Source organism: Muscardinus avellanarius (genome assembly GCF_963383645.1).
Source record: "Muscardinus avellanarius genome assembly, chromosome: 10".
NCBI lineage: Eukaryota > Metazoa > Chordata > Mammalia > Rodentia > Gliridae > Muscardinus > Muscardinus avellanarius.
In genome coordinates this window covers 32,125,699-32,142,982 of record NC_137796.1, presented here as the reverse complement: position 1 = coordinate 32,142,982, position 17,284 = coordinate 32,125,699, and the positions used below count along the sequence as shown (strand labels likewise).

Here is a 17,284-nt window from a genome sequence, read left to right as displayed (position 1 = left end):
CACAAATCTTAGGGGAACATGCATTCTAACAAGTTGGAATAGTTAATTATTTTTTTAAACTTTAATTTTAAAATCATGACATTTAAAAAACAGATGCTTTTGCCACTTGCTTATTAAACTCTAAATATTAAACCCAAAGCTATTTATAGATATGATGTGCTTGTGGCATTCTTAGGTATTGGCTCTTTTCTTTCAAATAGCAACTTCAGACATAATAAACACTCACAATCTTTTTGGCTTATTATTCTAGTTTGTAAGATTTTCCATTTTTAAAAATTCTATTTACAACCTGTCTGTTCCAGAAAAGATTGAAGGTGGGGTTTTCAATTAAGTTTATAAAAAAGCATATTCTTCAAACTTTACAGAGTCAAGAAAAAAAGCTAAAAGCTTTTTTGTCATAACCTTTTAATTTTATCCTCTTGCTTGCGGGCATGCTGTTTAAGTAAAATGTTCTCATCATGCAAACGCAAAAATCTGTCTTCCAGTTCCTCACGACTGACACGTGACACAGCCTGGCGAGACTTCACTGTCCGTGTTGTTGAGGTTTCTGCAAAAGTGCCAAGGAAATTAATTATAGGATTACTTAAAAGGGTCTCTGAAAAGGTAACTGTTGGAATCAAAATCATTTCTGATGCGTTCGGATTTTTCCCTTTGTGATCTACAATGAATATTTCTTTAGAAAATATTATAGCACTGTTCACATCAATGATCTGAGGTGAGAATAAGACTCTTGTAATTAATCCTTTACATACAGTATCAGGGATTTGAGTAATAGCATTTATTCACAGCATATTCCAATAATAGTTTAGAATATAAGATGGAGCTCTGATTTAACAGACTTTTCAATTATTTGCTGAATGTTGTCAAACTAAAGGTCAGATGGGCACTGTGGTGCATGTTTGTAATCCTAGTACTTGGGAGGCTGAGATAGGAAGATCACAGGTTCAAGGACTGCCTCAGCGATGTAGCAAGACTCTCCCCAGCAACCTAGTGAGATCCTGCATCAAAACAAACACAAAAAAGGGCTAAAAAATAAATAAAAAGGACTGGAGGTGCACCTTGGAGATCGAATGCCCCTGGATTCAATCTCTAGAACCCCTGCTTCCCCAAAGTACCTAAAGGTTGGAAATGTCAAGGGTCTCTGGGCTGGGCTGTGACTCAGTGGTAGAGCACTTGCTTAGCGTCTCGAGTGAAGCCAAGGGGAAGGGGGAAAAGGCAGAGTACATGAATTAATTTATTTTTACAAAGGGAAGGGTTAGAAAAATTTGGTAAACACAATATGATTATGTCACTTTTCTGAGCTATCAGTGATGGGTTATAAAAATGAACTAAAATGCCGGGCGTGGTGGCGCACGCTTGTAATCCCCACACTTGGGAGGCGGAGACAGGAGGATCGCACAGGTTCGAATCCAGCCTTGATGGCTTAAGAGACCCTGTTTCCAAATACAAATATAAAAATAAGTCTGGGAGTGGAGCCTGGAGGTAGAACGGTTTCCAGGAACTCCAGTACCACCAAAAAAAAAAAAAAAAAAAAAAAAAAAAAAAGAACTAAAACTTATAAGACCACCCCCAAAAAAAACCCCAATTTAAAAAATTATCATTGAAAGCTTCATAAGTCATTTCTCTAAATGCAATTTTATCGAGAGAATGTTTATACACTTTGCTACTTTCCTTATCACTGTGAAGCACATCAATTTTCACCAATTGTTCAATAAAAACAAAGAACAAACTGACAGAAAGTAAAGTCCTATGGTTAGGAGGGACAAGAACTTAACATAAAGTGTGTAAAAATCCAATAAATAACTTAGCGCTCTTACAGTGTATTTTTATTTGAATACCTGACACTCCCTGAAAAACCTAAAGCAAAGCTTATACATACTTCTAACAATATATATAGTAAATAATACTTTAACTATTCTCTCAGGCACCTTTAAGTACTGTCTCAAAGTACTTAACTGTTCTGATTAAAGGTGTGCGAGGATTCCATAGTAGAATGTATTTTAAATCCCTAGCATTTTCAATAGCAAAAGTGGTGCCATGAGAGTATGGCTGACACTGTTTGTACACAACATAAACAAAGCTCTATACTCTAAATTGTTCTTTAAAGCACCACTTTTCTTTCTCAATTTGAAAGTGCTCTTTAGTTCTCTAGAGCAACCACTAAGTGATAGAAGGATAAAGAAAGCCTTTAATGTGTATTAATTTGATAAAAAAAAGTCACTATCACTTGCATAAACAAGCCATTTTGAGATACTCTACTTGAAAGGCAAAAAATTTAAAATATGGCATTTCCTCCCATATAAAATTTAAACATGCAGAAATGTTTTAATGGTGAATGTGATTTAAACCAGGCAATTCAGTTTGGAGGCCATGTAGTTTCTACTGATGTGTGGAATTTTAAAAAGATGATTTATAACAATTCCTTATCAGAACAGAGGGGGATCTTGCATTTGCTATGAGCTGTTGATAATTGATGCATGCAGTAAAATACCATATGTGTTCCAAACTCTCCATCTTGCTTAGTCCAATCAAGAGCTATATAGTTACTAAAATGGTTTGGTTTGTATGAATATCAGAAATACTTTAAATTAAAAGTAAAGATATCACTGATCAAAGTTCATAACTATAATAAATAACAGCTGGCCATACCTTGTAACCCTCCCACTCCAAAGAGATTTAGACCTATATCTTTCACAGGCAGGTCTCCTGCAGTCTCATCGGTTGGACCAGACATGGCCTATCTGTGGAGAAAAGAAAATTCAAATAAACTCTTTCCAATTTATTACATTAACTATACTATGGAATGAACCAAATAAAAGAGTAAGGGACCAGAGCTTTAATGGACATCTTATTGCCCACATGTGGTGCTTGAAGAAGATGAAAGCTTCCACTCTAAAAGTAATACTACGTTCAGTCATGGAGGCAGTGTTTCTTTCAACAGTGTATTTCCTACATTTTGCTTAGGAAATGAGGTAAGATTATTATTCTTCCTTTTCTTTTCTTATTCCTCTATATGAAGCAAAAAGAAATCCTTCAAATTTAAGAAATACTTCCTTCCTATCCTTCTAACCACAAAGAAAGCCAGTATCGCGGAAAAAACTCAGGTCAGGAACTTGGTTCAAATGGTTGTTCTTTCACTTAACAGCTGGTCAAACCACAAAACTTCTGAGTTTCAATTCCTTCACTTAAAAAAATGGAGTAAATAATACTGAGATCAGTTATTCCAAAATTGAGATGGTGGCCAGGCGAGGTGGCTCCCGCTTGTAATCCCAGCATTCAGGAGGCTGAGACCGGAGGATCATGGTTCGCAGACAGTTTCAGCTACTTAGCAAGGCTCTCTGCAATTTAGTGAGACCCTGTTTCAAAATAAAGAATAAAAAATAGGGCAGGGGGTGTAGCTCAGAGGTCGAATGCCTCTGGGTTCCAGCCCCAGACCCGCAAGAAAAAGAAAAATAGAAAAAAACAGTGAGATGGCAAATTGAAAGCATTAGTTCATGTGCTGGGGATGTCAACAGTACTAGGTGGTTTCAAGTTCTACAAAAGAGGTTTCATAGATTCACCAATTGGCTTTATATTTGTTTGTGTCCTGCTGTTGTTGCAATAAGGTCTAGTTCCCAGGAAATAGTTACCTCAACACATAGGCTCTTCAGCTCCTTTTAGTATTTTTCCTGTTTTTTTTCTTTACAAAGAAACACCACAATTACTTTCATCTTTATGTGGGTTGTGAATGCTCCATATGACGTGTAGTATGCAAAAAAAGGGCCTTCTATTTTCATTTCAATTTACCTAGGAAGTCAAATGCAAACTGCTAGTAAAGATCAGGCAAGGTTTTCAAGTTTTAAAATGTTAAGACCAAGAAATCAGGATGCTCATTTGTCTCGTTTACCTTTTTATTTGTGGAGGCTGCAAAGAAATGGACATATTCAGAGAGTAAGCATTCATTAAGTAGCTGTCTGAATGGAGACCATGAGCCTTTCGGGGTCTCAAAACCTAGAAATGGTTTATAAAAATTTGTATATATATATTTATATGAAAGATAATTTAGGGATAGGGTTCAGAACTTTGATATAACTAATAACAGGTTGGAGAGCCACGGCAGTATTCTGTGACAGAAACAGCTAACAGACAAATGGCAGGGAGATAAACTACTTTTTTTTGTGGTACAAGGTATTGAATCCAGGGACATTCTATTTCCGAGCTACATTTCCAGCTCTGTTTTTTATTCTTTATCTTGAAACAGAGTCTCACTAAGTTGCAGAGGGCCTTACTAAGTTGCGGAGGCTGGCGGGGAACCTGTGATCCTCCTGCCTCAGCCTCCCAAATACTGGGATTACAAGAGTGTGTCACCATGCCTAGCTCTAACTACATCTTTTGGGAAAACTACTACAGAAAGGCCAACTTTTGGACTCAAATGATCAAGAGGCTTAATCACAGACCACCAGTGAAAATGAATATGGTGTTAATATTTATTGAATGATTACTATGCTTAGAACAGGTACTGTTCTACTTAATTAACTCACTAGTATAAATTAATTTTCTCACAATATCCTTGTCAGATCATTACTCAAATACTACTACATAAAAGAGGAAGCCAGCTGGGTGTGGTGGTTCTTGTCTGTAATATTTGTACTTGGGAGGCTGAGACAGGAGGATCAAAAGTTGGAGGATAGCCTTAGCAACAAAGGGAGGCCCTGTTTTAAAATAAAAATAAAATACTGCTGGGGGTGTAGCTCCTGAGAGAAAACACCCTTGGGATGAATCCTTTATACCACAAAAGAAAAAAAAAATCAATAAAAAGAAGAGGAAGCCAAGACATAAATTAGGCAACCTGCCCAAGGTTACCCATCTAGGAAGTAGTTATCTAATGATATTTCTGGTTGTCATAATTGGGAAGAGGAGGCGTTATGGCATCTAATGGATAGATATCAGGAACGAGGCTAAACGTCGTACAGCATAGTGAATTATTTGGCCCAAAATGTTAATAGAGCAGACTTTGAACAACCCTGCATCATGCTGCAATGCCTCACCAACACTATCTTATGCAGTCCCGCCTGCTAACTACACACCATTTACACTGATCTCTACTTTCCACGATTCCACCATACCCTTTTCTTGTTCTAATAATTTGCATTAGCTGGATCCTCATTCTTTGGAGCTCAACTTAGCTAGGCTCTCCCTGACCATTAAATGTTAGAGTAGTTTTCCTCCTAATTTTTTCATGATTTAGTTCTTTTACAGCAATAACTATCAGTAATTATCTCATTTGTTTACTAGTCCATCGTCTCCAACTAACAAAGCATAAGACGGGCATTGGTCTTGTTCACAGTTTTGTAGGTAATAGTGTCGGCCCCATGGTCTGTCCCAACATTAATACTGAGTGAATAAATGAATACTGGGCCCAAGACTAAAATGGTAAACAAAGTCCTTGCCTTTATGGCATTGAGAGGTAATGGAAATACCAACAAGGCTTAGGGTCTAGCCAGCAATTCAGATTCCAGGGCAAATGAGTAAACTGTGTTTGTGACCTTCGACTTAAAGGATCTGGATAGGGACGGCCACCCTCTTTCGGCAGGAGTTATGGTCGGGGTATGAATTTCAAATCGGTGCTGGGCGTGGGGATCCCTGGCGGGCTGCGCTGCGGGCCTGAGTAAGTGGAGGCGTCTCGAGCCGGCTCTCTTCACGTAGGATCTCCAGGGCCTCGTGCAGGCCGCAGCGCCCGGGCGGGACTCGCAGGGGGCCCACCAGCTAGCATCCACCCGGTCCTCCCCAGTACTCACCACCGATCGCCGGCCACTAGCTACGGTTGCTATAGCGCCGACGGCGTGCGGGGTGGCCCAGAGGAGCACGGGAGCAGCGCGGCGGCCCCGCTACCCGCTGGGAATTGTAGTTCTCGCCAGGCTTCAGGTCGGCTCCCGGACCGCTCTTGCACTGCGGTCGTCGCACCCGGCCGGACTCTGGCTCGAGCGCGCGCGCGCGAAGCGTGCCGGGAGTTGTAGTTCCCACGGCTGCAGGGAGCCTGGTGCCGGGCGGGCGCGAGACGCAGAGAGGACTACATGAGGGGGGCGGGGTCCCGAGCGGAACGGCGCGGCTCGCGGTGGCGGAGGGGCTCTACTGGCAGCATGAAGCGCGCCCAGACTGCCGAGGAACGCGAGCGCGAAGCTAAGGTACGTCGGGCTCGCCGGGGCCTGGGCTTCTCCGTGTGCTGGCAGCCGGGGTTAGGGAGCGGTGACGCCTGACTTTGATGGCGAGCGGAGGCGCGGCGGCCGGCGGAGGGATGACAGGGCCTGGTGTGCAGGGACCTGGAGACACCGGGATTTCACGGGTGCGCGCGCGCGCGCGCGCGGGGTGTGAATTCGTGCCGCTCTGGATGCAGGCTCAGCCCTGTTGGACCAGCTCAGAAATGAAAATCAAAGCACCCATTTTCCTATCCTGTTTCTGCACCTATTCCTTGATTAAACGGGTATCCACCCTGTGCCTCAGTTTACTGGGCTCTGAGATGACTGATCATACTGGCTCTGCTTCCTTACTCCATAACGGTCTATGAGGAGCCAGAGCTGCTTAGATGGAAAATCTGTGTGATCAGATGCGTTTATTTGGAACAGTCGTTTCAGTGGGCAGTTGGTATAGCCTGTGTTTCCAGACTGTGGGTGTGACTTTTAAAACATTCTTTTTTTTTTTTTTTTTGCGGTAGTGGGAATGGAACCCAGGGGCATTCTACCACCGAACTACACCCCCAGCCCTATTTTATATTCTTTATTTTGAAACAGGGTCTCACTGAGTTGCAAAGGGCCTCACTAAGGAGCTGAGGCTGTCCGCGAACCCGGATCCTCCTGTCTCAGCCTCCCGAATGCTGGGATTACAAGCGTTGGCCTCTACACCCGGCTTTTAACAACATTCTTAATCTCTGCCTTTGTTGTTCAGGTTCCGGAAGTTGCCATTCCATTGGATGACAGTAATAATAGCAATAGTGATTTGTTTATTTACTTACTTTTGGCACTTATTGTGTCGGGCATCATATTTGTATTATTTATTATCACAGCAGATTGCAAGATAGATACACAGATGGAGTACCAGCAGTCCTGTTTCACAGATGAAGGACCGAGGCAGAGAAGAATTGTTTTCCTTTTCCCATTCCCAAAGTTGGGTCTTGTTGACTTATTTGACTGTATCAGGGATATGTCTACTGTTTTCATCTCTACTACCTTGGACCAAACCAACATTAATAGATGGCAACAGCGTCTTCATAGACTACATTCTCTCTGTGCCCTCACTTAGTGCCTCCGTGTCTTGTCTCTTCCTCCAACACCCAGTTTCTTCTTCACACTGTAGGGAGTGATTTTTTCCCCCCAAATTTGAATCTCATTATGTCCTTTTCCTCTTTCTTTACTTTGCCAACCGCCTGTTTAAAAATCATCTCTACCTATCAGCCACTTTGGTCTTCTTTACCCTCTTGCCTGTAGCTCATTCCATCACAGGGCCTTTGCACATGTTATTCGGTTCCTATTCTAGGTTAGGCAAGTATTGGCAGTGAGAATTAGTGGCAAATAAAAGATACAGTTCTTGATCTCCTAGGTTTTAATATTACTAGTTAGGGCAATGTATCTAAAGATTTAAAATATTAAGCCTGACTTGTAAGGACCTGAATTATAACAACATCTCACAAGGGACCTGAAGTGCCCAACATGAATCTGCATCTGATGTGGATGATATACTAAAGGGGAGAGACCCTTCTATATTAGTCTATATCGTACAAAGAAACAATGAACCTATTGATATTATACATTATGGGCCTCTCAACTTTCAGGTTGAAATTTATTTATTTATTTATTTATTTATTTTTTGCGGTACTGGAGATGGAACCCAGGGACATCCTACCTCCGAGCTACACCCCAGCCCAATTTTTATTCTTATTTTGAAACAGGGTCTCACTGAGTTGCAAAGGGCCTCATTAAGTAGCTAAGGCTGTCCACGAACCAGATCCTCCTGTCTCAGCCTAACAAATACTGAGATTACAAGCCTGTACCACCACTCATGGCTCAGGTTGAGTTTTAAAGCATTTCATATATTCTGTGAAGATTTATTGAGCATCACGCCCTGGGATTATAATTTTGGCTAAGCAAGAATCCTTTCTCCAGAACAAATATTCAGGAGAATCACAAATTATTTTACAAACCTCAGCAATTTAACAAGGCCCTCCCCAGTTTAGTGAGACACTGTTTCAAAATAAAAAATAAAATGGGACTGGAGGTGGAGCTCAGAGGTAGAATGCCCCTGTTCAATTCTCAGTACCTCAAAAACAAAAGAGGTCTTATTGCTTCATTGAAGCTATAACCATTGCCTGTGATGTAGTTCCTACTGTCATAGATATTTTACAGATGTGGAAACTGAGGCTTGGAGAAGTTATGGCTTTTAAGACAAGCTTGGTCGCTAGGGCTCTCAACCAGCCCTTCTAATTCCAACCTCAAAGCTTTTTCCCACTTTTCTCCTTAGAGACATGTTAAATTGGTAGAGCAAGTTGGTTTTCTTGTTGCTTTAAAACTTTTCTTTGATCTTTATTTAAAATTGGTTCAATTATGAAATATCAGAAGAAAGTTTAGGCAATTTCAAATCTTAAATAGAAAATGTCCAATTACTCATGAATGACTGTCTCTTTTAAAATCAACTTTTATTGAGGTATAATTTACATGTAATTTGCAGACCATTTATACTATACCGACTGATGAGTTTTGACAGATGGACATACCTGCAAAACCACCACATTCGGCATGGAGAACATTCCTGTCCCTTCTAAAATTTCTTTTTCCATTTGCAGTCAGTCTTTCCTTCCACTTTGGCCTTTATGCAACCACCGATGTGTATTTGTCATGATATGAGTCTATATTTTCTCGAATTTCAAATAAATAAAAGCATGAAGTATGTTCTCCTGGGTCCGTCTTTTTTTAATTTGGCATGATTTTTGAGATTTAGCCTTGTTATTGTGTCTCTTAATAGTTTGCACCCTTTGCTGAATAAGAGTTCACCACGTGACTCTTATCACATACTGCTTATTGATTCACTTCTTGCTGGATATTTGCATTGCTTGTTTGGGCTATTAGGAAAAATACTGCTATACAAATGATATGTATTAAGTCTTTCTGATTTAATTTATAGTGGGTAATGTATTCACTTGTAGTAATTTCCTATTTTGATTCACATGCTTAAGTAGCCACTAATCTCTTGGTTCTCTACATCTACCTTTTCTGGACATTTTTGTATAAATGAAATCACACAAGATGTGGTCTGTTGTGTTAGCTCTTTTTTTTACCCAGCACAATTTGTTAGTGGTTCATCCATATTGTTGTATGTTTGAATACTTTGTTCCTTTTTATAATTAAGTAGATAGTATTCAAATACCTGGATATATCACATTTTATCTGTCCATCAGTTGATGGACATTGGAATTGCTTCAACTTTTTAGATATTACAAAAAATACTATTAACAATTGTGTCCTAATTTATGTATGGATGTGTATTTTTACTCTCCTAGGAGCAGGATTGCTTCTCACATGATAAATCTGCTTAATGTTTTAAGAAACTGCCAAATTGTTTTCCAGTGGGCTGCTCTGACTACTAATATTGAGAATTAAAAGTTTTTTCTTTTTTTTTTCCCCAGTGCTGAGGATTAAATGCAGAGGCATTTTTGCCTCTGAACAATACTCCCAACCTATTTTATTTTTTATTTGGAAACAAGGTTTAGCTAAGCTGTCAAGGGACTTGCTAAATTGTTGAGGCTGGCTTCAAATCTGTGATTCTCCTGTCTCAGCCTCCTAAGTAATAGGATTACAGGAATTGGCTGTCATACCCAGCTGAGAATTACAATTTCTTCATATCCTTGTCAGCCTTGGTATTTTCTTGTTTTTTTTTTTTTTTTTTTTTTTTTTTTTTTTTGGTTGTAGCCATACTACTGAGTACATTTGGCTTTGATTTGCATTACTCTGGTGGCTAATGGTGTTGAGTATCTTTTCATGTGTTCAACGAGCAAGTATGTATTCAAAGTCTTTGCCCCTTTATTTTGTTGTTGGGTTGTTTATGTTGTTTTTTATATTTTTTATATATAAGTTATTTTCTAACTGCAAGTTTTGCAAACATCTGCAATTTTGTTAGTTTAACTATTTTTTTTTTTTTTTTGGGTAGTGGGCATTAAACCTAGGGGCATTAACTTAGGAGTTAGACTCCTAACCCTTTTTATTTTTTATTTTGAAATACAGTCTTGCTAGGTTGCAGAGAGTCTAAATTATCAAGGCTAATCTTGAACCTTGATCCTCATCTCAGCCTTCCAAGTACTGTGATTACAGGTGCTACCGTACCTGGCTTGCCTGATGTTTTCTTATGATTGCATTGAGATTATGCACAAAGCATGTATATTTTTTAGGAATGATGGAGCATTAGTGATAGCAAATTTAAGCTGCATATTCTTCCTGGATATATCTATTTGGCCTAAATGAACCGTGTTTTATTATTTTTTAATATTTAAAAGTTGAAGGATTTCAGCTGGGCGTGGTGCAGGCACTTGTAATGCCGGTAATTGGGAGGCTGAGACTGGAGGATCTCAGGTTCAAGGCCAACGTCAGATACTTAGTGAGGCCCTCTGCAACTTAGCGAGACCTTATTTCAAAATAAAGAATAAAAAATAGGGCTGGGATGTACCTTAGAGGTAGAATGCCTTGGGTTCAATAACCAGAACCACAATAAATAAATAAATAAATAAATAAATAAATAAATAAATAAATAAATAAATAAACAAACAAATGTGGAGAGATTTCACATAAAAATCTAGATTTCTAGCCGGGCGTGGTGGCGCACACTTGTAATCCCCATGCTTGGGAGGCGGAGACAGGAGGATAGCGCAGATTCGAAGCCAGCCATGCTGGCTTAAGAGACCCTGTTTCCAAAATAAAAAATAGGAGGTAGAAGGGCTTCCAGGAACCCCAGTACCACCACCAAAAAAAAAAAAAAAAATCTAGATTTCTTGCTGGGTATGGTGGTGCACACTTAAAATCCAAGTACTTGGAAGGCTGAGACAGGAGGATCACAGATTCAAGGCCAGCCTCGGCAACGTAGTGAAACCCTGTTTTAAGATACAGAATAAAACCACATGTTGTGGAGCAGGCTCGTAATCTCAGCATTTGGGAGGCTGAAACAGGAGGATCGCCGTTCGCAGACAGCCTCAGCTACTTAGTGAGGCCCTTTGCAATTCATTGAGACCCTGTTTCAAAATAAAGAATAAAAATAGGGCTGGAGGGTGTAGCTCAGAGGTAGAATGCCCCTGGGTTCCACCCCCAATACAAAAAAGAAAAAGAAAAGAAAAGAAAGAATACAAAGCTGGGCGTGGTGGACGCCTGTCATCCCAGTATTAGGGAGGCTGAGACAGGAAGATGACAGGTTCCAGGACAGCCTCAATAAGTCGTAAGACTCTCAGCAACCTAGAGAGACTGTTTAAAAATAAAAATAAAATAGAGCTGTGGGTGTATCTCAGAGGTAGACTGCTTCTGGATTCAATCCCCAGTATCACACACACACACACACACACACACACACACACACACACACACGCTGTAGCAAAGAGCTAGAATGCTGTTAGGTATCCCTAGTACCACTACCACTATCTATTAAAAAAATACACACACACACACACACACGTGAACAGCTAAGCCAGATGGAAGGGACACAGGAGGAGATGTGGGGAAAGGGTGCAGAGCTTCCATGTCTTTGATGGGTGCCCCACCCTCCAGGATGGTTTCAGCTTTAAGAAACTCTCTAAACTCAGTCCTTTGGAATTCTGGAAACTTCATTACATGTGTTTGCTTGGTTATATCACTGGCCATCGGTGATCTAGTCAACCTGTAGCTCCTCTTTCTTCCCTTGAGGTTGGGTGGCGGGGCTCACAGTCCCAACCCTCTAATCCTTCCTGGGTTTTTCCAGTGAGCAACCACTGTCCTGAAGCTACTGTGGAGGCTGCAGTGGTCATCTGATACTTCTCCTCGCCCACCTTAATGATCACATCCCATAATCCAATACTAAAAGATGGGCTGACAAGAGAAAAGCTTAACACATTTATTTAATCACAGTTTTACTTGACGCAGGGTTCTGTAGAATGAAGACCCAGACCCAGGGAGAGCTATCAGTTTTTATGCCTAGGTTAGATGAAAAATGGACAGCCATACAGAAATGTGATTGGACAAAGCAGCGATGTGGTAGACAAGCGGAGAAGCCCAGCAGGGCCTATGTGATCCAGTCCTCTTGGCTTATCTGTTGCATTCCTCCCCAGGTGTGGGGCAGGGCCCTTTTGAAATGAAGGTCTTAAGATCTACTCTCAGACAGGGTGGGTTAGAGAATTTATTCGTGGCCACTTCTGAACCAGACTGCAGGGGCAACTTAGAGTACAGTTTCAGGCTTTGTGGTTTGCTTTTGGGAGAGGGGTTCACGTTACTGTGATTTGGGTGTCTTGAGTCTGGGTTCTGACTCACTTTGGAGGGGTGATTGAGGCAAGACACTGGAGGACACGAGAAGGTCAGAAGGCTGCTTCTGAAACCTGCCAGCATTCTCTTTAGTGCAAAGTACTCAGTAGGCCATAATACCTACTTTGGGATATTATTATTAATTTTTCTTTTTTGGTGCTTGGGATTAAACCAGGTCCTTGTACATGCCAGGCAAACACTCTAGCTCAACAGCTATACTGATCTATAATTATGATACTGATCAGATATATATATATTTTTTGGTACTGGGGGTTGAATTCAGGGGCATTCTACCTCTGACTTACGACCTCAGTCCTTTTTATTTTTTGTTTTGAAACATGGTCTTGCTCTGTTGCTGAGATTCTTGCTAATTTGTAGAGGCTGGCCTAGAGTCTCTGATCCACCTGTTGCAGGATATTCTGGTTGTTTTTTTCTCCTCCTCCTCCTCCTCTTTCTCTTCCTCCTTTTTCTTCACTTTTTGGGAGTGTGGATTTAACTGGGGCATTCTACCTCTAAACTACAACCCCTAGGCCCATTTTAATTTTTTATTTGGAAACAGGGTCTTGATAAGTTGCTGAGGGTCTCATTAAGTTGCTGAGGCTGCCCTCAAACCTGTGTTCCTCCTGTCTCCATCTTCCAAGCACCAAGATTACAGGCATGTGCTCCAAGCTGGGATATGATTTTTAATCCCCAACACTACTGAGGAACTGTCAGGCACAGTTACCTCATTGCCATATAAAAGATTCTCTTACCACTTCTGAGAGTCCAAGATTTAGGTGCTGCATGACTGGCAACAGGAGTGAAGACCAAATGTATATATTTTATAGTCCCATGGCTAATGACCAGGGCACTTAAAGTTTAACATCTCAACTGAAAGATTTAATCATTTGTTGGGAAGGATGTGGGGAAATGGAACTCCTTTATACTGTTGGAGGGAGGGATTGCAAATTAGTTCAGCCACTATGAGATCAGTGTGGATATTCTTCAGAAAACTGGGAATGGATCCACCATATGATCTGGCTACAGAACTCCTGAGTGTCCTTCCAAAGGGGTTGAAACCAGAGAGCTCCAGTAATATATGCATACCCATGTTCATAGCAGCATAATTCGCAGTAACCAAGTATGAAACCAACCTAGGTGTCCATTAGCAAATGACTGGATTACAAAATTATGGGATATACACACAGTGGAATTCTACTCAGCAATAAAGAAGATCGAAATTATGTTATTTGCAAGAAAATGGAAGGACCTGGAGAATATCATGTTGAGTGAGATTAGCCAGTCACAGAAAGTGAAGGGCCATATGTTTTCGCTAATATGCGCAAGCTAGGGAGTAATGGGGAAGCAGAGGGACTCCAGGTAATGGAGGAGAAACGTCAGTGGAGTCAAGCAGGTGGTGTAAGGGAAGAGGAGGCGGAGGAGTGAGGTTTATTGAAGGAATTACTACCACCAGCTTTTTCTTTTTTTGTGTGTTTGTGGTACTGGGGGTAGAACCCAGAGGCTTTCTACCTCTGGGCTCTATAGACCTATTTTTATATCTTACTTGGAAACAGGGTCTCACTAAGTTGCTGAGAGCCTCACTAAGTAGCTGAGGCTGGCTTCGAACCCGTGCGATCCTCCTGTCTCGGCCTCCCAAGTGTGGGGATTACAAGCGTGCGCCACCACGCCCAGCCTACCCTCAGCTTTATGTATATATTTGAAAATACCAGTGTCAGTCTCTGTACTCTGTATGGGGCAGGGGGGAGATGCGGAGGCCGCTGGGAGGCACCAGGTGCTGGGTACGTGTGCCACTGTCAACATGATTTACATTGTGATGTGAGACTCTAACGCACCAATAAAAGATTTCACATTTCTTCCTTGCAGACCTCCCTTATCTTTTGCTTAATCTCTTCTCTAGTGCAGGCCAGCCCTTAGTTAGGGTTTTGTAGGTTTTATTGTCAGTCTCTAAGGGGAAGAAGGGTTAGTTTATCTGATCATAGTTTCCAAAGCACTTTAAATACCTCCCTTGAAAATCAACAAGCTAAAGTATTTAAGTAACAGCGAGTTCTTTTTACTTTCTGTTATTTCCAAGTCTTGTTTCTTCACCATCCTAGTGTTGGTTTTAAAAACTAAATTTACCATTCAAAAAATCTCTTAAGACACTTTGAACAATCATTAACTTCTTGTAAAGAAAGCGTTTGTGTCTAATTCATCTCTTTATCTCTAGTGTACCTGGCAGAGTCTTCCACGTATAAGACATTAATAAGTAACTGTCAAAGAAAGATTGAGTGGTTGGGAGCCTGCAGCGTCTGATATATGATACGCATGTGACCCTTATTAAGGATTGTACTGGCTCCCTGGCTACCGATTAGATTTATTGTGCCTGAGTTTAGCAACACAGGTTTTGGCATTTAGATTTTATGCTCCAAAAAAATCAGGGATTGTTTTTTGAAAAGTTTTGTCATTTTTAGCACTTAACATTTTGCCAGCCATGTAGAAGATGTTCTATAGATATTTACCAAATGAAGGAATGAATTCTCAAGTGAATTACTTGTTATTGATTACTAGACTTTCTAGTAGTGGGAGATAGAACCAGAACTTGAAAGAAATAATGGAAAATGATTAGGTACTTTATGGATTTTAAATTAACATATCATAGGTAAAGCATTAATTTTGAGAAATAAGACTTCATTCAACAGAGTCTTTGGCCATGGTCAACAATTATTTTTAGTGTTTTCTTTCAAGTTTAAAATACTAGTTTACCCTCTAGGTTTAATGCTTTTTGTGTTTTTGTTGGTACATTTCTCAATAAAGTTATATTTGAAGAGTGACATTTTAATTTCTAGAAGAAAAAAGCTTTTTTGTTAAGATGGTACTTTTGGAACCTGAAAGAAAAGCTACAGTTCAGAGACAGCGAATTTAGATTTCTGCTTATCTCATTCATTTCATCTTCTGTCACGGACTGGCTTTCTGTTATTTAACAAAATTGTCCCCCTGGTTGATTTCACAGTGTAGGCTAGGAGAAATCCTGGGCCTACCAAGTTGGGTCAGGACCTACTCTGGAGATTAAGATTTGAATTGATGGGAACGTGTTTCCAGACATTTGTCCTTGGCATAATGTTTGTGAGCTTAGCGCGCATTTGAAAGGGAAACCTTGAGTAGATGCTCTAGGCTTGCGGTTTTATGTCTTACTTGACTGTGATCAGAACACTTAATATGAGAGCTACCCTCTTAGCATACTTTTAAGTGTACAATATAGTATTGTCAACAGTAGATACACTGTTGTACATGTCTCTAGCACTTAACCTTGCATAATTGAAAGTTTATGCTGGTTGATTAGCAATTTCCCATTTCTCTCTCTTATCAACCCCTAGTAATCACCATTCTTTTTTTCTTTCTTTTTTTTAATGCGGTACTGGGGATTTAACCCAGGGGCATTTTACCCTTGAATTATATCTCCAGTTCTTTTTTTATTTTTATTTATAATAATAATAATAATAATAATAATAATAATAATTATTATTATTATTAGTGGTGGTACGGGTTCCTGGAAGCCCTTCTACCTCCGGGGTACACTCCCAGACCTATTTTTTTTTATTTGGAAACAGGGTCTCTTAAGCCAGCGAGGCTAGCTCTGAACCAGCGGGATCCTCCTGTCTCTGCCTCCCAAGCAAGGGGATTACAAGCATGCACCACCATGCCCGGCCTTTTTATTTTTTATTTTGAAACAAGGTCTCACTAAGTAGCAGAGGGCCTCGCTAAAGTAGCAAGGCTAAAGTATCGAGGCTGGCCATGGACCTTCGATCCTCCCCTCTCAGCCTCTCAAGTTACTGGGATTACAAATGTGCGACGCCATTCCCGGCTCTTGTAATCACCATCCTAATTTCTAATTCTCCAGATTTGACTATAAGGCTTGTGTTTTTGTTGATGCTGCTAGCATCTGTCCTGTGGCTATACTGATTATTTATTAGCTCTGTAGTTTTGGAAATGATCTGCCTGCAAAGTGATTTCCTTTTGTTCCTGAACTACTGTATGAATAAGAGACAGTTAAGAGGCTGGTAAAAATCAGGTAGAAACCCTTGTTCGAAGTACCAAATTATGTTGTATTTGGTCTGAGGAGGAGATTTGTTTCCAGTACTTGAGTGTTTTCATAACTGTTTGTGATCAGAAAACGCAGAGCTCTGATTTCTGGGTTAGCCCTGAGTCTGCCCTTTGGCATCTTCATTTAGCAACTGGATCATTCAAGGCTAAGTCTCAAGGGCCTGCATTTCTCCAATAATAATATAAAACAGGCTGATGTTGCAACCTTAACTCACTCTGCTGAATTGGGCATGATTAAAGTCTCAAGGCTGCATTAATATGGATTTTCTATTTCTATGTACGGCAGTCCATTATCTCACTGTTTTCCAGTTTGCCGTGTTTTGAAAAAAGATGGAAAATTCTACTGATGAATGTTTTTTTCTGTCAGCATGAGGGTTCTGCCATTTCATTTTTTTTTTTTTTGCTTGAGAATATGAGACCAACACCAGGCAAACAAATGCAGAAATTACAGTTTATGTGGGCTCTAGCCTGTTGTCATGTCAATCTTGTTATTTAGGTAAATAGTGTGCAATTTTTTCCTTTTTTTTTTTCTGAACCAGCAGCCAATATGCTGTGAGCAATTTTTGTTTTAGTCACATTATTGGCTGGTAACACTATTAATGAGGAAATAGCAATAATTGGCAAATAGTAGTCATTGTTCTCATAAAACATGATCCTTGTATTGGAACCACAGCCAGGCAGGAGGAGTGCATATGCAGACTGGAGGG

At 40.3% G+C, this 17,284-nt stretch overlaps 2 protein-coding genes across 4 annotated transcripts in view; one reads left to right on the top strand and one right to left on the bottom strand.

The window, feature by feature from the left end:
- Positions 1–2,734, bottom strand: part of RPGRIP1L (RPGRIP1 like) — a gene marked incomplete at both ends in the record, with an annotated part of 106,011 nt that extends 103,277 nt beyond the window's left edge. For all 3 annotated transcript variants that reach the window (XM_080702511.1, XM_080702512.1, XM_080702513.1), the window contains 2 exons: positions 403–547; positions 2,650–2,734. In XM_080702511.1, the coding sequence (XP_080558637.1) occupies positions 403–547; positions 2,650–2,734 (230 nt within the window). The remainder of the gene's footprint in view (positions 1–402; positions 548–2,649) is intronic.
- A 3,264-nt stretch (positions 2,735–5,998) lies between these two features.
- Positions 5,999–17,284, top strand: part of FTO (FTO alpha-ketoglutarate dependent dioxygenase) — a gene marked incomplete at its 3' end in the record, with an annotated part of 419,239 nt that continues 407,953 nt past the window's right edge. The window contains exon 1 of the mRNA XM_080702521.1: positions 5,999–6,164. Within this exon, the coding sequence (XP_080558647.1) occupies positions 6,054–6,164 (111 nt within the window). The 5' untranslated portion in view covers positions 5,999–6,053. The remainder of the gene's footprint in view (positions 6,165–17,284) is intronic.